This window comes from Seriola dumerili, unplaced genomic scaffold, assembly GCF_002260705.1.
Source record: "Seriola dumerili isolate Sdu_G_001 unplaced genomic scaffold, Sdu_1.0 BDQW01000216.1, whole genome shotgun sequence".
NCBI lineage: Eukaryota > Metazoa > Chordata > Actinopteri > Carangiformes > Carangidae > Seriola > Seriola dumerili.
The window spans coordinates 5,655,048-5,681,021 of NW_019174471.1; the positions used below are offsets into that span (position 1 = coordinate 5,655,048).

Sequence of the window (25,974 nt, forward strand, 5' to 3'; positions counted from 1 at the left end):
ATTCTTCTATTTTCTCTTTTCTCTATTTTCACCCCAACTTGACAGAGGCGGCTCCAGCTAACAATGTGTGCACTGTCCACTGCTAAGAAATTAGAGATTGATCTCCTTACACTGTCCACTGGTAAAAATGCCCAAAATGACATTGGCTTTGAATGTACAGTCAAGTTACAAGATTGGACATCAATGATAAACAGCTCTGCCGATCGACGCCAAGGAGCAGAGCTTTCTCCTACGACCATCAGTCAATCAGCTGATCAATGTGGAGCCCGTCCTGACATCCCCTCCCTCAGCCAATCATGACTCTGTTATTGAGTGCCCCATCCACCAAGCTCCCAGCCCCCATTATCTAATCCCGATCGCTGGAAACAGAAATTCTTGGTGTATTTTTCCTTCTGGTGATGGCGTGTTTTTCTAACCTCTTTGGTTCATTCTGAGGGCAAAGGTGAGGAAAATAATAAAGCCCTGGAATCTCTCATTTCCTGTGTGTGTGGACTAGCTTGCATGCTGTGTTATGTTACATAGTCACTGTTTTTACATTCACTGCAACTACTGAAGCCCGGAGGTCCTTGAAGGCATACCAGGCCTTATAAGTCACCCTCGGGTGAGACAGGGTGTTTGTGTACAATCATGGTATGCAGTGGTGGGTTGTTTTTTTTTCTGTAAAATCAAATCAGCCTTAGTGTGTGTGAAAGTCAAAATGGAACCTGTCTTATCTATTCCTGTGCATTGCTTTGATTTTTCACAAAAAAAACCACAGCGGCCCACAAAGATGACCTTGTGATGAAGCACCGTTGAATGTTTGCTTGTTCACCTTTTTTGTTGTGCAGAAATGGAAAACTGTTGAACAAAAGAACGCCTTTTGCTAATGTGCTCCTTTTCAGAGGTGGTTGTCGCATGCTAAGATCTGATGAAAAGACAATCTAAATCATCTCCATCTCCAGCTTTTTTCTTTCCCATCCTGTGTTCACACTGAGGATAGAGTGTGAATCCTTTCCTCTGTCCTCCAGCACTGTCTCTGCATCCGCATTTTACCTATCTATCCCTCACAGCTATTCGTCAATCCATGTGTGAAGCCGAGCAGTCGAGGAATGTAGGACAGCTGTAGGAGCTACAGAACCACTTCTCTCTGCTTTGCCCTCAGGGATGCTGCACTTTCAATGGGAATATTGGGCTGATCACCCATGCCCTCATACTCCTTCCCTGTCGTTTCTCACTATGATTCACATGGCTAAAATAACCCTAACAGCTATCATTGTGCAATCCTTAAGACAATAATGTGTCAAGATAAAAAGATAAAAGATAAAATGAGATAGACTGAGAGATGTGGCTGAACTATTAGATCCAAGGACAGACCATGTCAGTCAGTGTGTGTCTTTTTAATATTCCACTTTGTCCTCCTTTAGGCAGCTCAAAGGCAGTGAGACAAAAACGAACTACACATAATTATTTCCGTTCTACTTGTATGTAAATCTCAAATACCTGTGCTACTGTTAGATCAAATGAAAACATCGAACTGAGGATTGTCAAAAGACTAATGGAGGCTCTTATATTGACTGGGATTCTCATCCTCATCACTTGGCCACAATGATAATGTGTACAGTCAAATTACTGGTTTGATGAAGGCTTTGAGGCAGGAAGTCAAAAAAGATTAGAAGTTATTTCAAAACAGCCAGCAGACGAATGCTAAAATCAAAATATGCAACAGCTTGAGAAACTGGTTTACTTGTTTACATCAACATTTTGCTGAAGAAATTCCTCAGATGAGAGGCCTCTTTCATGATGTTAGCGTGGTTATGCCTTTTTCAAGTGTGTTTGACTTTGCAGACATCAAACCACTTTCTCTTGTACATGACAAAAACATCTACACACATGTAGAAAGCCGCTGCTGTGTAACATATATCCAAGTCTATCTTAAAATGCCATTAGATAATCCTAATAAGAACCTCATTCTGCTACATGTGCTAAAATTCCCATTGAATGTAACTGAGTAATCCCCTGTCCTCAAATGTCTGAGCTGTGGTGTGAGAGAACATGCAGACAAAACGGTGTGAGTGCGTGTGTGTTTGAATGTGTGTGAGACAGAGAGTGAGTGAATGTGTGAGTATTTCAACACGTGTATGCAAGTGTTCCATGCAGTCAGAGATTAATCCTCCAGTGTGCATCAGTGACGTCGCACACCAAAACAAAAACAATAACATCTATGGTGCGATGCTGGCAGCGGTCACCGTGACAACTGATCCTTCTCGACAACAGTGTAGGGGGATTAGGTATGACAGACACGGCCAGCTTACCGGACAGGAGGTCATCTCCTGTGTGTGTGTGTGTGTGTGTGTGTGTGTGTGTAGTTGTAACTTTTAAACACAATAAAAGGAGAGAGAGGACACAAAAAGAATGAGGGATGAGAAAATGAAAGAAAAGCCAGACACAGACATTGTGCAGTTCTGGGGCTAAAATGACATAATTCCAAGCTTTAACGGATCCATGGACACAGAGACGACATGAATGATAGATCGATTACAAATTCTTAAAACAATTTTCACTTGAAATATATGATATCATCTATGTCTTGTGGCAGATATTTTGAGACAAGATTAGATTCAAATGAACATCTTTGTACAAGTTTTTGTTAGAATGTCCTGGTTTTGATTTTTTTCAAGATGTAGCTGAAACCTGGCACTTCATCTCCCTGCTTACATCAGTCTAACAGATCACCCTACTGGTACAACCCATAGAAGCTGAGATGGTGAGACATGATGACCCATCTGTGCCACAGTATCCTGGTTTCTCCTGGAGCATTCCAGGTAGTATATCCAGATTTCTCAAAACAAGGACAAAACCTTATCCAGGTTTCTGAAACTGTACGTAAAACATGTGCAAACACACTCTAAGAACCTCATCGTGACTAAGCCAGATGTAAACGCACTCAGTATTACTGACAAAGCACCTATCTGACGTCTTTTCAACAAATATGAGAGATGTTCTATTATTCTCCTGCTCAGTCTGTGTCAGCCCAGCTCAGCTGCAGAGCAGCCGCCCCACACTACACTGCTGTTTCAGCCTACACTAGTTAATTGGAGTTAATTTCTTTGTTCATCGTCTGTGAAGTGAAAACATCAGATTTCCACACAGTCAGAGAAATGCGCATACTGCTCATAGTTCAGTTATAAAACCCTCTTTCCTGATTGGCTGCTGACAGCTGGAGACTCAGTCAAACTGGACAGCAGGAGAGGAGGTTGCACCAGTGTCTGGTTCAAAGTACTTTAGCTGACTTCATTGACAGTCAGCACTGGAGCAGCTCACAGAGTCGCACTGCCCTCCCTTACCAACGCCCGGCTCTACTTCCATCAGTTAGTTTTGTGTTTGTTTGTTTTGTTTGTTTTTTTTGTGGTTGGTTATTTTGAGACGGTGTGTAAACTTTAAAGCCTGTAACTCTGTTGCTCTGTGTACAATGACACAGCATAAAGTGCAGTGATTTGACTGACAAAATGTGAGTCGACGCAGGATCTTCTCCACTGATGCTAAATCTGTGGCCAATCAAATACAAACAAGAGCTAATTATGTCTGCTGTGATAACCTTCCAGCATTCCACAGCAGTCCACATCACAAAATATCCCACCTGGACTGTTAATGCCTCCTACCTGGTAAGAAAAGCAAAACAAAACTAAAAACAGGCCCAACTACCTCAGCATCTCCTCATAAACTTCTATGTCAGCAGCACCAAGAGCACACACACACACACACACGCAAGCTGTAGAGCAGAAAACTGCAAAGACCTGCGCAACACAAAGCGTGACCAAGACACAACTATGTAATCTGGACAGTCTCTACACTAACTGTATGATAAAGAGGTCAGTAGCATCATCAAAGACCTGGTAGACCCTGGACACCCCCTGTTTGTCCCTCTATGTTCTGCTGAAGCTACACAACAATAAAACACACAAACTGAACAGCTTCTTTCCAAGAGCTACAACTGCACCAACCCCCACCAGACCTCTGCACCCAGCAGACTGAAGAATAATAAGTGTGTGTGTCAGCATTTTTTGCTCACTACACCTCCTTAACTTGAACTCTTTATTTTCTTTTGTAATAGTGTAGTATTTTGAAACAATGTTAGGTTTAATTTTGATTTTATGTTGTAAACCTGTGCTGTGTTTTGGTGTCTTTGGTGATTAACCTTCAGACTCATGGATCTGTTGTTCAAGTGGACTTCCTGGACCAGATTTTATTGTCTCACCAGTACCTGTACCAATGTGCCCACACAATATTATTATTTTGTTGCCATTATTTGTCAGCAGACAGTAGAGAGACAGACAGGAAGTGAGGGGAAAGGGAGCAGGGTGTGAGCAGCTCGAATCACATTGAGTTTAAATAATAATAACTTAACAGCTCAGCTATCAAGAAGTCGGTCCCTGCAGTTTTTAAATGCAGAGCTGTTTTGGTCTGAAAGCTTACCATCGCTTTACAACCTGCTCTCTATTATAAGTTCAGGTAATAAATGGTGTTTTATTAAAAATCTGACACTGGCCAGTCAGTGACATCCCCCTCCACCCCCAATATTTATAGCAGTCTGATAATACAGTCAGTATCATTTATAGGACATTTCTTTACCACAAAATATTTGTTTTGTTATTTTATGTGTTTATATATAAAATGAATAGTGGTCATAATACTGTATTTGGATGTTTATTATTCTCAAGTACTGTTATCAGTCGAGTTTCAGCTTAAATGCATTCAGTAAAAGAAAGAAAGCATCGCTGACTCAGGTCAGAGGATCAATATCACACCACAACAGAATTGTGGTTCAACCGCCACACTGGTTACAGCTGTGCACACTGACACAGGACTATGTTTAATTATTAGTAGTATTATTAGTTATACTTACTGTACTATTATCTTACAGGTTTTTAGTTGTAGCTCTCCAAAACCCACACACTGCCACAGAGGTTCTGCTGTCAAGCCAAGACAAAAACAGTCTGGCAGGAAGACACAGCACCTGATATCTGTAGTAGGTTTTGGCTTAAGGGTTGTGAAACTTCAAGATATTTAATATCTCAGCGCAAAGTCCTGACTATAGGCAGCGTCAAGCTGTATCTGCCTTCAGAAATTCATCTCAAAGTAACACTAGTCATCATGCAGGAATAAGAGCACCCCCTGCCACGGCAAGGAGGCAGGATTCAGCCAGTGCATGTTCATATTTGGCAGGGAAGCCAGCTGGAGAGTGTGTAACAGAACTGCCTGCATTATGAGATGTTTTCACAGCGGTGTGGGACACAGCAGGGCTGTATTAATACTGCATGGAGGGGAAAAGAGAGTGTGTGTGTGTGTGTGTGTGTGTGTGTGTGTGTGTGTGTGTGTGTCTGTGTCGAAATGGCTGAATCATAGCCTTCAATGAAAGCTGCTTCTCTGTCCTTCAAAGCGTGACAGCTAGGATGAAGACACAGGCAGTGTGTGTGTGTGTGTGTGTGTGTGTGTGTGTGTGTGTGTGTGTGTGTGTGTGTGTGCGTATGCGTGTGTTTGTGTGGAAATGCTCAGAGTGCATCTTCACCTGCACACATGCACATGTGTGCGTTAATGCGTGTTTATAGTGTGAGGGAATGAAGCAGTGGATCATTAGTTTACCTGAGGTTACTGTTATGTGTTGTATTATTAAGGCTGCAGGAGTGATTCTTGTCAGTCTGATCAAACAGCCTTAAATAAAGTTGTTCACAACATATTATCTAAGCCTGCTAAAGCCCTTGTGCTCCTACTTAAAATTCAGTCTTCCACAGCAACTTCCTCACTTCTATTTCCGACACAGAGCTCAGCAGCTCCCACTCATCTCCTCTGCTCTCCTCTCTCCACTTTCCTCTTCAAATGTTTTCTAGCTATGCTGCTCTCTCAGTCTTTCTCTCCATCTGTCTCTCTTGTGAGCTCTTGAACCTCCAATATTTGTCTAGAGATACTCTGCCATTCTCTCTCTTATCCTCCCTCTCTCTCTCTGTTATCTCTTTTGTGCTAGTAACTCGTCATTTTCTTCTCATTTATGCTCTTATTTCTTAGGAGTGTCTCCTCGTCTCTGTCATTGTTCTGACTCATGAGTCCTGTTGAGTTGTCTGCATGAGCCACAGGAAAGACTAGCCCCTTACATTTAATGAGCAATTCAAGGAGAGAGCTGAAAACATCCACCTTTTACAGTATGACAGATATTTTCTCCTGCGGCATCAAAAGTCCAGTCAAGGAAATGAACCACGCATCCATTCAACTTTGACTGTCTTAAATTAACTTCAACTGTATTAAGTATGTTTTATGTTTACAGTCTTTTTGTTCATCCTCCATCTTTTCATTTCTCTCCCTCTCCATCTACTCTTTTACAAAGCCCTGTCATCAACACAGTGAAGCTGCACAGGGTTCAGAGGTCAACCTGGGAGCTTAGTCGACTCGCTGCCGCTGATTCACACACACACTGATCTGTTGAGCCTCACTACAACACTAAAACTCTGTTGTCCATCTCACGTGTCTGATGCAGCAGATACGCTCCTGTTTTAATCAGTCAATCAGTGTTTTAATCACTGCACCTTAACGCCTCTTATGTGACACTGAAGCTGCTGCTCTGCTGCTCATTCGGCACTTTCCGTGCAGACACAGTGTTATATCACAGTACACCAGAGCATCAAAATCTGTGGTTCAGTGGGTGTAAATATAATGTTTACTGTAAATGTGGAAAACCTTTATCATAATACAATATCTAGTCTCAGGACATAAATGATTCTTTAACTGAACCACTAATCTGAGGGGAAATATATATAGTATAGTATATATATTTTACATACTATATAGTTTCATACACAGTTCTTTTGAAAAGCCCAATGTAAAGCAAATCCATTATTCTATATTCACGTATACCAATGAATATCCCGACATTTCCCACAATGCTGGAGAAACTCCATGACCAGTGGAAACTGTCCACTAAGTATCACTATGCACCACTATGCATTGATAATGTTGGAATTGTTCCCAGTGACGAGTGGTGCAACAAATGTCAATGAGATGACACCTGTGCTATTTGCTAATGAAGACCATGAGATGTGGTTAAAATTCTGAAAAAAAAAAAGCTGATGAGTGGATGTTTCAGTGATTATCTTGTCACAAATAATATTAAAGTGTCTAAGGACAGACAGTGTTGTAGTTGTACAAGTTCTAAGGAAAATTCATGATTTTAGGCTAAATAAATAAAACATAAAAAACATTAGATCATACTGTATCACAGCTATTTACTTTGCTGGAGGTTAATTACAGGAAAAGCAATAAAATGTGTGGTATAAAATATAGTGCTGTAGATCTCCAGGGAGTGATAGGTAATGACATTACAGACTTAAAACAAGCTAGAAAGACAAATAATCTTTCATCACTGAAGCTAAGTCTAACTACTTCAACATGAGTCACACTCACATGGCATATTCCACTGAAACATGTTCTTCAGCCATCAGTGCTTTGCCACAGCCACACCCCTCACCCCATACTCTAATTTCATAGCCCCTACGTCCACACTTACATCCACCTGTAGGCTCTGAAGTCGGCTTTGTACTTTGTTACTGCTTGTTGTATAGCATAGGAAATTCCCTCCCCTGCACCATTCTGCATCTGGCAACTTCTTTAACTTTCCATACCGATGATCTGACATCACAGCCATTGGCCTCAGTGATCGGTCAGATCGGGTCTGTCTTTTTTGTAAATTAATTAATGCAATTCGGGTTCAGGTTGGGGTAACCTCTAGTCAGGCCTTGGTTCCAAATATCAATACTATATATTCTGCATATATATATATATATATATGTAGATAGATAGATAGATAGATAGATACTTTATTTATCACCTAGGGGAAATTTATGTGTGTATATATATATATATATAAATAGTCCAGGTGAGTTGTCTGACCTCTGTTTATGACCTTTGTCTATGCACATCGCCAACAGCATCCTGTGTCATAAAAACACAAGTCAGTTCCTACCGTCATGGTTGGGGTTTCCCAGCGTCCATGGCTCATCTGAGTCAAAGTGTGTGTCACCTCCGATTCCTGGCCCTGGGAAGTACGCGTGAGCCAGGAAGCCACCCTCGCCATCAAAGGGCGAGCTGTCACCATGGAAACCTGAAGCAAAGATGATGGTGATGTCCACGTCTTTCTTGGTCCTCTCCAACTCACTGTAGGGCACAGCCTCAAAGCGCAGTGGCGTCACGTTTTGCCAAACGTCAAAGGCTCGTCGAATGGCATCATGGGTCTCCTCAGCACCCACCTTGGGCGTCACGTTCTTTATACTGAAGGGACATGAGATGAAGAAAAGTTAGATTGGGAAAACACAGAGGTCTCTGTCCAACACAACCAGATCATCACGCCTCAGTAAGCTTCTCCTTCAACTGTCAGGATGAGAACATCTGTTGTAAATTGGTCTGAGAAGACACTTGGGTTCTGCGAGCGTTTGATATAAAAAAAAACACACCTCAGAGTAGCTTTTTCTTTCTTTTCTGTCCAAAGAAAGAACAGAGTCTAATCAGGTAGAGTAAACAGCTCCAGCTCCTCTGAAGCTACAGATATGGTGGACCGAAAACAACACACTTTATAACTGTTACCAACACAACAGCTGAGAAAGGAGGAAACTGCTGGATGTCAATCTCTGAGATCACACTGCCAGAAAAAAAAAAAAAAAACTGTCACTATCACGGTTTTCTCCACATGCTGCCATTTCACGCTCATCCTGCTCACCAGCAGAGAGCTAAATGGAGCGATTTGCCAGAGGAAACAGCTGACTCCTCTCCTGCTGGCTTCGACTGGCTGCAGGTGTGGCGAGGAATTTGCCTCTGGAATTTATTTTCTAATTAAGGATTATCAACAGCCCAGTGCCTGCCGAGAGCCCCACTCTAGGTTGGGCAATCAGAAAAGTCTCTCCACTTTATTTGTTCCAAAAATATCTCAGTTTCACTCTGTCACGTTCTCTCCTGGGACAGATGGATAGGTGTAGTTTACATCATCCATTCACAAGACTCAATACTGTGTTATTGTGCTGGTAGCTCAGACTCTGACCTAGGTGGAGAGTTGGTTGGCTGATGTTCAGTTGATAAGAGCAGTAAATAAAGTACAAAACAGCACAGAGCCAATTTCTGATTTTCCCTCTTCTCTCTCAGATGTTTGAAGTTGATTTAAGAATTCCCTTTTTTTCCCTCTACCACCTTCATTCTTTGTTACTTTTTTCATGTTAGTTCTTAACAGTTTCTCTGTCATTTTCCATAAAAGGAATAAATATTATCAGAGCATCATGTCTTTGAGTACTGCTCCTGGGTAGGCTTCTGCAAGGCACATTTATATAATGCATATTTAAAATGCATGTGAGCTCAGATTAATTTCTGAATCAGTGAGAACGGAAGCTATGAAATATAAATAAAGTGCAGTGTTTATTGAAGATGTTCTGATTGCTGATACCAAATCACAAACTGCTCCTTTTCCTCTATTTTCTCTTCCACAACTGACTTCCTGACAGCTGAATAAAGATGTGTTTACTTTAATTACACTCACAACTTCTGGCAAAACTTTCATTTAAAGCTAATGTTTTGTGTTTTGGCAGAGCTGAGCCCTGCAGACACATAAAGATATAGAATTTGTGTAATTTTAAAATACAAACCCAAAGAAATGTATGTGAATAAAGAAACAGGGTTAGCAGCAGGGATGGTGGAGTCACCAGCACTGCAGAGGTAAAAGACAGGAAGTCTGCACACTTCCTGAAATCAAATTTGATGCTTTTTGAAACCTCCACAGCAGAATGAACTGGAGCTGTGTGATATGTATTTAATCTATCATCATATCAATAGGGACATCTTTACAGCACATGCACGTGTAGTAATTTGCTCCAGTATTAATGTAAGAATGTTTTAATTGTTACACATGACAAATATTGAGTGTGGTGGGTAAAACAGTTGCTAATTCTACATTACACTGGTGCAGATGAGCATAAATGATCCCAAATTAAACTTTGCATCATTTTTACATTTTTCAGACAAAGCTACAGTAATTCCCACTGCCTGTGCACGTGTGATGCCATTAACAACTAACCAGAACTCTTTATCAGAGAACAAGGGTTTCACAGCAGTGAATCAATTAGTCATAACCTACGGTGGCTCAAGCTGACAGCAACAACAACCATGTTATGCCAGCTCATTTTTTTAATTTTATGATCAGATTTGTTGGAAGTGTTTTAAACTGTGAAAAACAATGTGTGTGTCCTCAACTGTCCAACAAGAAGCATGAGCAGTAAATGCTAACATCTCAAGATGAGCACCGGCAAACCCTCAGACACAATCCTGAACATCAACTGAAGCAGTGTTGTGTGAATGCAATGGTTGTCTTTGTTGTCTTTCCTCAGATTAAAATGGAGAAGGGTCTCCTTGAGTACATGTCCTTGTCCTGCTCTGTCTGAACGGCCTTAGCCACAACTGTGGCCACTTCATTCGACTCTATTACCAAACTCACTGTGCGTGTGTCCTGTGTGTTTTATAGGTGAAATGGATAAAGAGAGAAAAACACATGCAGGGAGAAGACAAGAAAAGAAAGGATCCAACCTGCTCTGAGGCCATATCAAATATTAAACTCCATGCTGCGAGGTGATAATGATTCCGGATGCAATTCATGTGCTATAATAGTACCTGCATGCAGGGAGAACAGTAGGCATGCCAAAGCTAATTAGTGCCTCCCTACAGCAAGTACTGCATGTGGCTACATGGAAACTAGCACACGCCTGGGGAGACTACATTTGTTATACTTTCAAAATGCCAGTGTTGTTTTCCTAAGATTATTTTTTGGGCTTTAGAGTTTGAAGAAGAAAGAAGGAAGTTTTAGAGGAGACGTGAGGACATGATAAGGGCTCCAGCCTGGATTCAAACCCACAACACTACAGTTTTACAGCTGTACCTCACACAAAGAGTCACCAGGAGGAAAAATACATTCAAACGAGCCATGTGTTCCTGCTCACTTCTATTTCAACTTAAAAGAATAGTCAGTAGAGGTATGCTTATTCACTCTCAGCAGCCAAATTTCTGACTAGTTAAATACTTTTAAAAAACAAGAATATTCAAAGATTCAACAACAAACCAACTCACGGGTTCAGCTTTGACCCACTGTCCTCACTGTCCGTCCGCGTGCATAAGCTGCATCTTGGTTTTACCTCCAAATAAAGTGGCTTAGATAATCAAACTAAATGGTAGGTTTGTTTACAGCCTGTTTCTTGTAGTTTCCTTGCTATAGTGGAGTCCCCATTCACAGACACGACAAAGTTATGATAACCAATGGCCAAAAATATGAGACCAAACTTATAATAAACCAAGTTATCCTTTACGGAAATCTGCATCTTATGTTAATGAAGACGAAGTTTCCCAAAAGCAGTAAAGATACTGATGCAGTAATGATTTATCAATATTTTCCAGTTCATTTCCTGGAAACTTTCCTCATAATTTACAAAATTATAGCTGGTATTTGTCTGTTATTTACAAGGATATTTCCAAGAGAGGCCAATTTGGTACTAATTTGTAATTATAAGGGAAATGAAGAAAGAGTTAGTTGCTATAGTTATTGGGAGTGTGCTGGTTATATTCAGAATGTTAAGGAAAAAAAAGGGAAAAATACTTCATAAACAGATGCCAGTATCCATCAGACTTTCCTAGAAAGACAAACAAATTCTTAATATTATTATTCTTAATAATATCTTCATGACTTTAAGCTGCAGTTAATGACAGATAATGAGCAGGTACTTAATAACTGTGGCAACTAACACTTTCCCTTATAATTAATACCAAAGTGCGTCAGGCCTTTCTTGGAAATATCCCAGTAATTTACAGATAAATTCCAGCCAATTTTTAGGAAACCATGAGGAAAGTTTCAAGGAAATTAGCTGGAAAATCAGGACCTGTAAAATAAAGTGTTACCAAGATGTGCTCCATTCTCTAACTACCTCCACTGCACTGATCTGAGATAAAAGGAGCAGCTGCAGGCACATCTGACTGCTGACTGGAGGCCAGGCGAACGTCCATGTACAACACACACACACACGCGCACACACACACACACACACACACACAGAGTGAGAATGCTCCTATCCTATTACATAACCCTAATCTGTCAAAGAGCACCCTCTGCCCTCCACTGGGGTTTCCTCCTCACAGCTCATCTCTTTCTCAGCAGCTGCTTCTCATCCAACACTCCTCATTTCCACCCATCTACTCCTCCTCTCTTGATCACACTTGCTCATTTCCCTCTTTTCTTCAAATCTGTGCCGGCACAGATGAACCAAGTACTGACGAAACTACTTCCACCCAATCCCAGCGTCATATTTTAAAAAGAAAAATGCACAAGCATGGACATGGACAGTTCTGCCATCAGTGATATACAGTCCTACTTCATCTGTAGGTCACTGATCCACTAGATTATATTCAGCATGTAATACTGCTTATACATTTATCCTCAAGGCAGAGCAGAAATAAAAAAAACAGGGCCACTTCTTGAGGATTATCCTGTGGAACATGGAGCTGGGGGCAGGCGCCAGTATAGTCTGTATAAAATATTACAGAAACTGGGCTATTGGCCCCAATAAATCATCTGAGAAATATTATATAACCTAAGCATGTTGTCCTATACATTATTACTCATGGAGCTGCATGTCAGAAAATTTCCTTATGAATTATGAAACTGATGATGCGGTGCATCTATGGCTCTTACATGTACACTCTTCTCCCATTTGTGCTGGTTTTTCTATAGTCTGAGATTTGAAGAACATGGTCTGTGCTGTGTGTAAAGGTTACAGGTTAAAGAGAAGCTGAACTTTGGCTGAACCATTGATTTTGCAATTTTCTGTCCATTATATAAGATCAAATATTGACTGTTCAGTAGTTGCTCTCTTCCTCCACAGGTGGGAAATGTGGAAATGTTCAAACAGGCTATAGAGAGGAAGTATACAGTCAATATTTCTGCCAAAATGTTACAGTTCTAAATAGCCTGTCACATCAACGGGAGATGAGGGAAGAGTTTTAAAAAAGGCAAATGTGGAGGACAAGAAAGGCGCAAGAACTGCCTGAAAAGAAGCAGCAGACCTTTTTTCTGTCTCTGCAAAGAATGTGGATCTTAATGAAAAGGTCAATGACACTGGTTAAGTCCTGAAGCCATGTTTGTGTGCACAGGCCTCTCTCTGTGTGTGTGTGTGTGTGTGTGTGTGTGTGTGTGTGTGTGGATATCAGTTGTTTCTTTGTGGCTGGTGGCCTACACTGGGTGAATCTCATTGACTGGACGTCCTCACAACTTCACCAAAGCTCCCTTGATGGGCAGCGATAGTGTGTGTATCTGGAATTTTCTGTGAATGTGGGGGTGGTTATAGGGATCGGAGCAAAGTTGGATTTTTCTGAGATGCTAACTTAAAAAACTTGATAAACTGAATCCACCCACCTGTATGTGATATGTTTGTGCTGCCACTTCTGCCCTGTGAGGGCGTACCGCCGTTTCCTCACACTGAATTTGGACGCACCCCCTATCTGGTCAGGAACCCCACATCTGGGTTTCTTCATCCACCTACAGGAGAGTGGAGAGGGGACCACCGATCAGCACTGACGGTATCAGTATCCATCATTTTACTAAAGGTATCATCACAGTACATTTTTATAGAGGGATATAAGCTAATGACATGATGAACAGCGGCAAACTGTAATGATGAAACACAGTCATTCATTTAAAGTTATCTGTATATTTGTATGTAGAAGACATGGATAATATACAAAACACTTACATGATAATACATGAATTCACTAAACACAAAAAATGTGATTTCTCATATTTCCCACACAGTACACAGGTATACAGGTATACTGACAAATTCATATATACAAAAGACATCTCACCTTATTGTGTTATCGCTACATCAACAAAGAGAAGCAGAGGGGAAACAAACAGGCAGACAGTTAGCTTATCACACTCACTCAGTTTCAGCCCAGTGGTTGGACAGATGTTAGTCTGCTTTCACATCACCAGCCACCACACTACCATGTTACAGTTCAGTGGCCAATTTAAGCTCAGTGCTATTTGTAGCAAGGATGGTATTTCAATATTGGGGACAAATGTCAGTTAACACTGTGATAGTGATCTGCAGGTAACAAGACATCTTGGTAAACAGGGTAAAACCTGGGCTCCATTTGGCTTAAAACATTAATATCATCAGGTTTTTATCACCTCATAATTAGATGTATAATCTTCTCATGTTCAGGTGGTTTCATCCTTCTCTATATCCCTTTCAGATGGAGTCAAGAGAAAGCAGACCTTGTCCCTGCTCTACTTTCTCCTCCACTGAGTATCAGTACTTTGGCATTTTGCAGCCTTTGTTCTTACAGCAGAGGTGTACTCTGGGTAAAAGGCCCCTTTGATCAAATTAAAAACGCCCTACTTAAGCCATGTCAGGGTAACTTTGTGTCTGCGTAAAGAAAGCTAAACAGGGGCCGAATGAAAGTCTCAGACACCATTTTTTCTCCATTTTCACAGATCTAAATAATAAAATGCAATGAATAACTATAACAATATTAGCTCTTCTTTTACCACTGCTTCTCAGTTTACTGTTGTTCATTCCTCATGTAAAGTATGTATCTGTGCCTGAGTGACTTCAAATTTCATCTTGTAGTCTTTATCAGATGATGGAAACCAAGCATTGATAAAAGCAACAGTATATGTGGTGCCTAAATCAGCCTATTTGGCTGACATTTTGGTATTTCAATAATTCATCTTATGAAAAAGTCACTTGTTTGAAAGTCTATCAACTAAATTCCCAAAGTTACATGCACAAAACATTTGTTAATTTACCCACACTAATGACTGACATGCAAGCCAACACAAGAAATTAATATTTAAACTGAGATATATGTGCATTCATCTAGATTAATTGAATCTGGTTCAGATTTGATAAATTCAGCCATTATTTTCTTACTGTTTGAAGAAACGCATCATGAGGTGAACACAGCTCATACAGTGGCATCTTTAAAGGTGTGACTCACTCTATAGTGTTGCTGTCCAGAGTCCCTGTGACATTGAGGCCGTAGCGGCGCTGCATGGCAGCGATAGCGGACTGCATGACTCGGGCAGAACGCAGCACTGACATTCTGGGGTCTGCAGCAGGGAGGTAGCCATACCTCTGGAGCCATGCCTACAAACAGAAACATGAAGACAGAGAGAAAATGCTTATATGTTAGAGCACTTTGTTTCCAGCTCAGAGGACGATGACACAAAAGTTCAACATTGTGGAAAAGAGTTAGAGGAGAAGACCAAAAACACTTTCATGTCTTTACAATTAATATTAAATATATTGTCTAGCTATGGTAAGGTAACAAAATCTGATTATCAGCATCTTAAGATGTAAGAACATCTGATAGAGCCGACACGTGGGAGGAGTAACTGGTTTTCCCAGTCTGACTTCACATGTCACTTTCTCCTTAAAGGATCCTGAATGTTACTGAACAAAGACACTCAGGACTCTCCTGGATCATGTAAACACCCTGTAGGTTTATGTTGTGGCCTCCACCCATGGGCCTTGTTTGCCTGGGAGGAGGTGTCAAAGGTGTGACTCAGAGTGGGAGTGAATTTAAAACTCTTTGTTGTTACAGCTGTTAACTAAACGCGTCTCCGCAGCTACTGAACTGAATGCTGAATTTAACAGTGAATTGATTTAACCTGCAGATTCTGTATTCACTGTTCTCAACAACAAAATCTTCAGCTCTCGCCGCTGTCAGCGGCTCACATAACAAAGAAATTTAAGCCCTGTGATTGGATAGTTCTTGCCTAAATGCACCTTGGGAATCATAGTTAATTTCTCCCTTTAAGGTTTTTTTTGTCCACAAGCTTGTAGCTTTGACTTTCTGTCAAAGGAGCAGATATATTGTACTGCAGTTGTTAATCCTTTGAATTGATAATTGAAGCAGGAGAGTTTCATGTTGGTCCAGACTCTTGAGTCACCAACATTGTCTATGGGAAGCAGGAGTGTCTGGAATAACTCCTCATACTTCACAGCTGTTAACAGCCTCCATTGATTGCATTGTTTGCATCAGCACCTTTTTTTTTAATAACTCATCTTGAGTTGCTCTTATAAAAATTTTTTTAATGCTGCTCTCTTTTCATGTTTTTTATGATTTTATGTCACAAATATTGTGCCCTGTGTATAACATGCCTTTTGTTGTTTTTAATGTGACCTGCACCCTGATCTATGGAGTATGATATTTCGCTTCCATGTATCATGAAATGCATATTATGGTAGTGACAAATAAATCTGATTCTGATTCCGATTCACAGTGACGACAAAACGAAGAAACAGTGGAGCACATGACAGTAAAACCACAACTTTTTTCATTTTCATTTTTTATTGGTTTATGTACTAATTTAAGAAACAAGATTTGACATGCTAATAAGTGATTAATATGTCAAACATTTGGACATAGCTAAGTTAGCTGTTATTCTAAGCTAAGCTATTAAGCTACTGGCTGCAACTTCTTATTTAGCATACAGACATGAGAGGTATCAGTTTTATCTAAATCTGAGCAAAAAAAAAAAAGGCAAAGAAGCAAAATCAAACTATTCCTTTGAATGTGAGGTGGAAAAGCAGTGACCAGTTTGATTTACTGGACCAGATTTTAAAAATGTGCATGGGACAATGTTTTTCTTTCAACACCTGCCACTTAAGTTCTTCACAGCAAGGTACTTACCCACACCTGGTCTGGTGAGCGGCTCAGAGCCCATAGTACCAGAGTGTGAGGTCGCAGGTTACCAGATGTAAATTTATAGTTTTGTATTTTTGCATGAGGAGAACATACACTCAGCAAAATTTCCCTGAGTAAATGAGGGTAAACTACTTTCTGTTCTATACACCATTTAAAAGTCATCAAGAAACAGCTTCATATGAGTGCCAAAGAGACATACAGAAAAAGTAACACACTGAAAGACACTTTTTCCCCCAGACATTTGTGTAAGGAAATGGGCATGAGCAGAAAGAGAGAAATCTCTATAGCACTGCACAGAGCAGAATGTCATCTGTTATCATGTCATTTGGCTTGTCAGTGAAAAGGCTTTAGTGTAATGGAGCTTTCAGAGTCTGTATAAAATCCTGCCAGGAGGAATCACAGCTCAGGTCTTTGGACCAGGCAGAAGAGGGATCGTTCGGGCTTTCCCACACGAAAGGCTTTAAGGATTTGGATAGTCCCAGCCTGTCTGTATCCTCTCAGTCTTTATCATAAAAATGGTAAACACATTCACCAACTGCTGAATTTAGCAACTCAAAGCTAACCATTAAAAACCACAGAGAGCAAAATTGTATTGTTTGAAGTGTAGAGGAAAGACACGAAAACATCGGCCTACAATCTCAAAGAGCCAATGAACTCCGAGCCGTAAGCCTGCATGTCTGCCTCAGACCTTATCACTCGAGCTGCTTTAGTCATGATGGAGGCCTGCTGTTCAGGATCGCACACGCACACTGATAGTGAAATTCACTGAACATGGAAGGAATCATGGTGTGAGAGTGAGCAGAGAGAACACAATGAAAGGCAAACCATTACCCAGTGCTTGAACAAATGTGAGTTTACATCTTCTGCTACAGTGAGTGAGCCTCGCGTTCGGCTCCAAGCAGCAACAATCAGCTCTACAGAGAACCTGCTGGACAATCCTTTTTATAAAAAAAAAGAGGCCTGGTGCAGCTGTATGATTTGACAACCTTCATGACTTTTAGTTGTGGGAGTGATACTCAGATAACATTCAAGTGGAGGAAGTTTAAGAATAACGTTTCACTCCTGGCAGTGTCTACATGTAGTAGAGGGAAGCACAGGCCCCTGAACACTATACTGAGTGTGCAGTGACCAGTGAGTGCCAAAGCAGAACATAGCACTCAGGGCTGAACAAGAGTAAATAATAAAATACACTCTCATGGTTTATTTATTTATTATTATTTAGAAATTTTAATTGATAAGAAAACTAAATGGGATTCAAAACAACTGCGATACTATATGTAATGTGGGGACATTTTGAGTGAATATGATGGTAAAAGAAGAATCATTCAGTTCATTCACTGAACTGTAACGTCACTTGTAAGACCAGAAAAAAAGACTGCTACTTTTAAAGAAATAGCTTAACACTTTCTTGACAAGAGTTGGATGAAAAGCTTGATGTCATGCCTGTCCAATAAATATTTTCCTAGAAAGCAAGTGGAAAAGACTGCTGCAGGTTATGGTACCTGGAGACTGTTGAACTGGTACATTTACTGTCAAACAGTTGGTATTCAGCCTAGACTGAGAAGTTTCTCAATAGTATTTCAAAATGAATAATTAATTACATAGTATTTACTTGGATTTCATTTAGTGAAACGATCAATGTCTGCTTACAAACTCAGCACAACTAACACAAACCAAATGTTATCTTGGAGCTTTGTCTCAGTTTTTCTGAGGAGAAAATTAAACAGTTCTTTCAAGGAAACATCCTCATAAAGCATAAACAAATCTAAGTCTAACCAATATAAATCAATATTACAATAATGAAATGCTAGTGAAAGTGAAGTGAAAGATAAAAGTATTCAGGTTATTTGTATTTGACACTTTTCTTTATAAGTCCACAGTCATGCTGTTGTCATAATGAAAAAGAGGAACCTCTATATGAATCAGACCATCTCTCTGCAGTTTACCTGTCCTGTGAGTGGCACACTGTCAAAGCCGTGATGCTCTCCCCGCTGAAGACTACAAGTAGGCACAATCACAGGTTCACACTCTGCAGCAATGACTTCCAATGTCCAGCTCTCATCACAGTGTGCCAGAAGTCAAAATGTTATGCAGTTGTCATGATTCACATTTCTTCAGACCTCCTTGCACGCTTGCGCTTGGGCTTCCTCCTCCACCTTTTCCCTCCTTCATCATCTTAAATGTTTTATCTTTCTCTGTTGGGTGCTCTGTATCTATGTCATAGTCTATCTGCCTATCCTTCATGCTCAGCGAGTGGGTGATAATGTTATGATGTGCGTCAGGTATTTACGTTGTGAATACAGCTCTGGGGAGAGAGGTGCAGGGGTGAGATTTCCCATTCAGATGCATCAGTACTCCATTAATAAAAGTCCTAAATTTAAACATTACATGAAGTAAAACACAATTTCCCTGCTGAATCTAAATGAAGTATAGAATCTGGTCCACAACAGTGAGATAGTTTACAGTAGATAGATTACCAGGGACCACATCCCATCTCCCCCCGTAATGTTAATCTATCGGCTACACACATGCAAATCAACAAATCTCTCTCTGAAACACACTCATATCCTCCACTGTAATCTGGCAAAGTTTAGTGATCTGTATAAGGTAAACTGACAATGAGGTTCTGAAAGTACAAACTATGATTTAGGTTTGAAATGCTGATGATTGACTGACCCTTGGTTACACCCTGCCAGCTCTGCTCTGAGTTATTTTCGAGCTGCCTGAGTTTCAGATCTTTCCGCTGTTAAAACAGTGTCATAAGTCCCAGAATGCAAAGCAGACAGGGCACCTGTTAATGTCTGCATAAGTGTGTGGTGCCTGGGAAAGGCGTGCATATTAAATCTTTGCAACACTGCAAACATTATAGCAGTTTTATTACATTCTAATCTTAATTTTTAATCTTTTGAAATTTTCAGGTTTAAACTTCTAAATCTGTAAATTTTATTATACGTCATCATCAGCAACATATACATTAGACATTCACACTCAGTTAAAGCTCAACTCATTCAAATATCATTAATCAGCAGGTATCATACACACTTTTCTTTCAGCAATGTTTCCTCTTCCCACATCTTCTCTTTGTACTGCTGTTATTTTCCTCCTTATGTCAACTTTCCTTTTTCTTGTCCTGCAATCATCTGTCCTCTCCCATGTCCCTCCCTCATGTCTTCTCTCTGACACTGGAGCTTTCTTATTGTAACCACGTTTGGCCTGTCCTCTAACCACTGCCCCGGTGATTTCCCTGCCGGGAAAAAAAAGATATTTATGAAAAAGAATACAGTTTAGACGTGGCACTGCATATTTAGCCAAACAGAAATCCAAATGCAATGAGGCGGTTTTCCCCCTGCAGTGTTTAAAGAAGTAGAGAAACATTTCAATTCAACACAAGATTCACTAAGTCTGATGGAGCCTCTAGACCTATTTGTTCTTCATCATCAACTATTAGCTGATAAACAAAACATTACTTCCCAGCTATTTTGATAATCAATTCATTGTTTTAGTCATTTTTGAAGCGCAAACATTCACTGGTTCCAGCTTCTCAGATGTGATGCTTCTCTTCATCATATGACTGTCTACTGAATATCTGTGGTTTCTGGACTATCAATTGAACAAAACAAGACATTTGAAAAAATCTCCTTTGACTAGGGTAAATTATAACAGGCATTTTTTTCTGTTACAGAACAAACTATTCATCAAGAAAATAATCGGTAGATGAAAACAGTCATTAGTCGCAGCTCTAAGACACTGCAGACATATGGAAACTGTCAATTTGTTTAAAACTAATTTGAATTTAGAGCTTTTACATTATTGTGCATATTAAACTGCCTGGTTGTCACAGGAAGATAATGTAGTCTGCAGTGTTTAGACCATTTTTCTGAACAAAAGGTGTACATGAAATGTGTTTTTGCAGTATGAGCTACAACTATTATGTACAAACCCCAATTCCAAAGAAGTTGGGACATTGTGTAAAATGTAAATAAAAACAGAATACAGTGATTTGCAAATCCTTTTTGACCTACATTCAATTGAATACACTACAAAGACAAGATATTTAAAGTTCAAACTGAAAAACTTTTTTTTTTTTTGCAAATATTTACTCATTTTGAATTTCATGCCTGCAACACGTTCCAAAAAAGCTGGGACAGGGGCAACAAAAGATTGGGAAAGTTGAGGAACACTCAAAAATCACCTGTTTGGAGCATTCCACAGGTGAACAGGTTAACTGGAAACAGGTGAGTGTCATGATTGGGTATAAAATGAGCATCCCCGAAAGGCTCAGTCATTCACAAGCAAGGATGGGCCGAGGTTCACCACTTTGTGAACAACTGCGTGAGCAAATAGTCCAACAGTTTAATAACAACGTTTCTCAACGTACAATTGCAAGGAAGTTAGGGATTTCATCATCTACAATCCATAATATCATCAAAAGATTCAGAGAATCTGGACAAATCTCTGCATGTAAGCGGCAAGGCCGAAAACCAACATTGAATGCCCGTGACCTTCGATCCCTCAGGCGGCACTGCATTAAAAACCGACATCATTCTGGATATTACCGAGTGGGCTCAGGATCACTTTGAGAAACCATTGTCAGTTAACACAGTTCGACGCTACATCTACAAGTGCAAGTTAAAACTCTACCATGCAAAGCGAAAGCCATATATCAACAACACCGAGAAACGGCGCCGGCTTCTCTGGGCCCGAGCTCACCTGAGATGGACTGACGCAAATTGGAAAAGTGTGCTGTGGTCTGACGAGTCCACATTTCAAATTGTTTTTGGAAACCATGGATGTCGTGTTCTCCGGGCTAAAGACGAAAAGGACCATCCAGATTGTTATCAGCGCAAAGTTCAAAAGCCAGCATCTGTGATGGTATGGGGGTGTGTTAGTGCCCATGGCACGGGTAACTTGCACATCTGTGAAGGCACCATTAATGCTGAAAGGTACATACAGGTTTTGGAGCAACATATGCTGCCATCCAGCGACGTCTTTTTCAGGGACGTCCCTGATTATTTCAGCAAGACAATGCCAAGCCACATTCTGCACGTTCCAACAGCGTGGCTTCGTAGTAAAAGAGTGCGGGTACTAGACTGGCCTGTCTGCAGTCCAGACCTGTCTCCCATTGAAAATGTGTGGCGCATCATGAAGCGCAAAATACGGCAGCGGAGACTGTTGAGCAACTGAAGTCGTACATAAAGCAAGAATGGGAGGGAATTCCAGCTACAAAGCTTCAACAATTAGTGTCCTCAGTTCCCAAATGCTTATTGAGTGTTGTTAAAAGGAAAGGTGATGTAACACAATGGTAAACATGCCCCTTTCCCAGCTTTTTTGGAATTCAAAATGAGTGAATATTTGCAAAAAAAAAAAAAAGTTTTTCAGTTTGAACTTTAAATATCTTGTTTTTGTAGTGTATTCAATTGAATGTAGGTCATAAAGGATTTGCAAATCACTGTATTCTGTTTTTATTTACATTTTACACAATGTCCCAACTTCTTTGAATTGGGGTTTGTAAATGCGATGCTGCAAAAGAAAAGAAAATAGGGTGGTCATCTTAAGAGGTGGGAAGAAAGAAAAAGAAAGAGGAAGCAGAGGCTGTTGTTAGATGTGTCTGTCACTCAGACATTAACAGGATATTAGACAGTGGTGAAGCGCTGTGTAGTGTCTCATAAGAGAAGGAGAACCAGAGAAGGAGGTGGGATATGGAGGGTGTAGCTGTCACACTGCTTTTTTATATATACAGCACTGCAGGGAAAACAGCAAGACAGCACAAAAAGTGAATATACTGTAGGAGAAGAGAGCAGGCAGTAATTACAGTGAAACTTTTTAAACTAGCAAACACAGTCGACTGAGTCTCTTCTGCAACACTAATCAGGATGTAGCTGTTGATCCTGGAACTGACGTCTATGTTTGGTTCATGCAGAGATGTTTAATAAATCACAGACACATGTGATATATACTCGGCAGTGTTGATTGTATATGATTCTCTGTTTAAAGAATATAAAATGGTTTGCCTCATATCTCCCTGGAAGGGCTCAATGATCATTTGTAAAAAACACTCTAAAATAAATTGAGGGGTTCCCCAGCGATCAATTTTAGGACCACTCATTTTTAACCAGGAGGTGTCATGAGGAGGCCCCTTTAACTAAAAATGTAAAATATTGCTATTGTGTTGCTCTCCTATCTGGTCCAAATAAAAAGGTTATAAACCAGTTACAGATGAATCTGCTGAAGGACAGAACACGATATACCTGTTCTACAGTCCTAACACTGGCTGTCAGTTTCGGTATTGATTTAAAATTCTTTTTTGATGTTAAAGCATTTCATGGTTGTTACATACATTTTTCCTTTACCTTTTTCTGGTCGCTCCGGTGGTTCAGTTTTTGCAGCTTTATGCAACTCTTGATTCATGTAATTATGTTAGACCTCTTTGAGTAACGATTTCTCTCTGGGTCGTAACGACGGTCTTGCAGCACCAGGTAAGGAAATTTTAAGCTTTTATGATCTGAGAGCAGCTCAAAATGTTGATATCTTTAAACCTTAATCCTCTTTATCTTGAATCAGAATGTTTTACTGCCATTTTTTAATCTTTTATTTTATTGTACTCATTCTTTTTGTCAGTCTTTTATCTATTTTTTTGTTTGTTTTTTACTTTTCCACTATTTTTATTTCTTATTATCTATTCTCATTTATTCTTAATATTATTATATATTAGCAGTTTGTCAGTCATCTATAAAGAATTTTGAATGGCACCAAACTGTACACACTTACATTAAGTTTGGGGACTCGTGAGAGGCTGGATCCTATATTCCCCACAAGGTAAATGTCCGTGTCATCTCCCTCAGCTTTCTCCTATGAATTTGTAGTTTTCCAACATTTTTCTGTCAGTTTGCACAGTAACAAAAAAGAAGGCTGGCCTCGTCATACCAACTTGTAAAGACTGAATGAGTCATCAATGAAGTAATTGATGCCATTAGTTTTGAAAAACAAATTACTATGCAGGACTCCACTGAAACATGGGCTTCAACACTATCAACTGTAATGCAGTGTCATGACCATTTATCATTATTATTACAAAAACTGCATCTATTACTAAATAAATGAATAATATACATTCATAGTAAAAGAAACAAGTGAAGAACCATGATTTCTGTTTAATTTCATTTCAAAGTTGTTCATTCATTCAGGCAAATACTCTATATCTCAGCAACACTGCTCAGACTACTTCAGGGCATTTCACAGAACTATGATCACTTTGCTTCTGTTTGCACTTTCTTATAAACTTGTCTTTCTTCAGTTCATTAGTCACACTGAAGATCTAAAACAATCCACGGTCAGACACACAAAGGCTGCTACAGAATCAAAACAAATACGCTCCAGCAGGAGTCAAAGAGAAGCATGAGCTTAAGGCTCAAACACATGAATACTGCAGAAGTTTGCCAAGACTGCACCCAAGTCATCTGGCCAAAATGTGTAGATTATGTCTGGGCTCATACATTGTAAGTATTCAGTATTCAAAAACTAGAAGGAGCTAGAGTTACAGCGAGAATCAGTGTTGTCGTACAAGTTTTCAGAAGTAGTAGAGGACATGCTGATAGACAGCCACTGATGTTTTCAAACGCAACACAGCAGATATTACCACTGCCTGTAATACAACACAGCTGACGGCTCAGGTGTGTTTCTCTGCTTTCAGCACAGTGACCCACCTTCTTCTTTTAATCCTAGACAGAGAAGTAAATCCCAAAGATGTTTTTCTGAATCAGGGCTGAGCTCTTTGCTTTTCTCTTTCTGTTTTCTGTCTTTATCCTCCCTCTCTGCTGCTCTCCTCTTATTCTCATTGAGTCACTCTCTCTCTCTGATCTATGGTTCCTGGTGTTCTGCCGATGTGAGGAGCAGGAGGCTCCAGCTCATCAGCCTCCTTATTCAATACGACTGGATAACAAGGTAGCTTGTAAGCAAAGATGACGCTGTTCAATACGGCTGCTATGTGGACTCCATGTTGGTGTAATAGTAACGACACAGGGTAGGAACCATAGCTCATAGAGTGCTGCAATACAAGTCTCTTGCAGTATGTTCACATCTGTAGTTCTGCTCCTTGGATCAAATCAGGAAATGGTACATTGGCGCATTTTAGCTCTTTCCCAGCACACAGTCAAAGTCAAAAACTGGAATTATAAAGTCACAATTTGTGAGTTTTATCAATCTTCTCATCTATGAAGTGGAATTTCCCAAAATTTAAACTGATAACTACACTGAATCTGCAGTAAAGATCAACAATCAGTTAGACCCAGTTTAGACAGAGGACATGTCGAATATTGTGAAAAACATGTAACTGTCATGATGAAAATGTTTCTAGTTTAAGCAGAAATAATTTTGCCACATTTGTTTGTTCAATTCAGACTTTTACCGCAACTCTGACACAGACCAGAAATCAACTGATTTAAAGCAGCTCCTTGTGTGTAAGCTGATAGTCATGTTAGAAAAATATGGACCACTTCCTGAAAGAGTAAAGTGGTAGACTGAGGTCAAAGTTGTCCAGAAATCAAGGCACTCTTGAAGTGGAAAAATAAGGAGTCCACTAGCGTGGTGGCTGAAATGTCCGACATGCATCGGGCCCATTTCTGGGTTCTCCACACTTGATTTCACTGCACTTTGAAGTAGATCTCTCTCACGCTCCTTAAGCCTCAGCTCTAAGCTCTACACTCTTCTTTACAAAGAACATTTCTTTTTCACCTGTCACATAGAGGAAAAAAAAAAAAGAAATTTGTTTGTTGGTTTAAAATGTAGGCCTTCATAGCTGCTCTAAAAGAGAGAGGGGGAGAAATACAATTTTCTTTTTGCTGAGGCTCTCATCCAGTTACATTTAAAACATTTCAGGAACAGAATAGTTTCCAACAAAGCCAGAATCAAACTTAGCTAAGTCATGTCACGTAAACTCAGCCTGTGCTATCAGCAAACAGACATTAAGGATTGGTGTGACCAGGATTTTATCTACACTACTGCTCCTATTGGTTCTTTATCATTACTGTGCAAGAAAAATGATACACTCAGAACAGGACTGGATTTTCTTATTTTTTATTCAACAAAATATTGTTTCAGTTACAGTAACAGTGATGTTTAGAAAAAGTGTAATCCTTCCTGAAAATCAATCATATCAATCATAGAGTGAGTATTGAGTGAATTTAAAAAGAAAGTTTAACAGTCACTGTCAAGTCTGTTATC

At 40.0% G+C, this 25,974-nt stretch overlaps 1 protein-coding gene across 2 annotated transcripts in view; it reads right to left on the reverse strand.

Annotated features, from left to right (window-relative positions):
• mmp16 (matrix metallopeptidase 16) overlaps positions 1 to 25,974 on the reverse strand; it is a 79,067-nt gene that overhangs the window by 41,805 nt on the left and 11,288 nt on the right. The window contains exons 2-5 of one of the 2 annotated variants that reach the window (XM_022754104.1): positions 15,043 to 15,191; positions 13,903 to 13,917; positions 13,454 to 13,576; positions 7,988 to 8,292 (exon numbers count right to left, since the gene is read on the reverse strand). In XM_022754104.1, coding sequence (XP_022609825.1) covers positions 7,988 to 8,292; positions 13,454 to 13,576; positions 13,903 to 13,917; positions 15,043 to 15,191 — 592 coding nt within the window. The remainder of the gene's footprint in view (positions 1 to 7,987; positions 8,293 to 13,453; positions 13,577 to 13,902; positions 13,918 to 15,042; positions 15,192 to 25,974) is intronic. The other variant, XM_022754105.1, reaches the window with a different exon arrangement.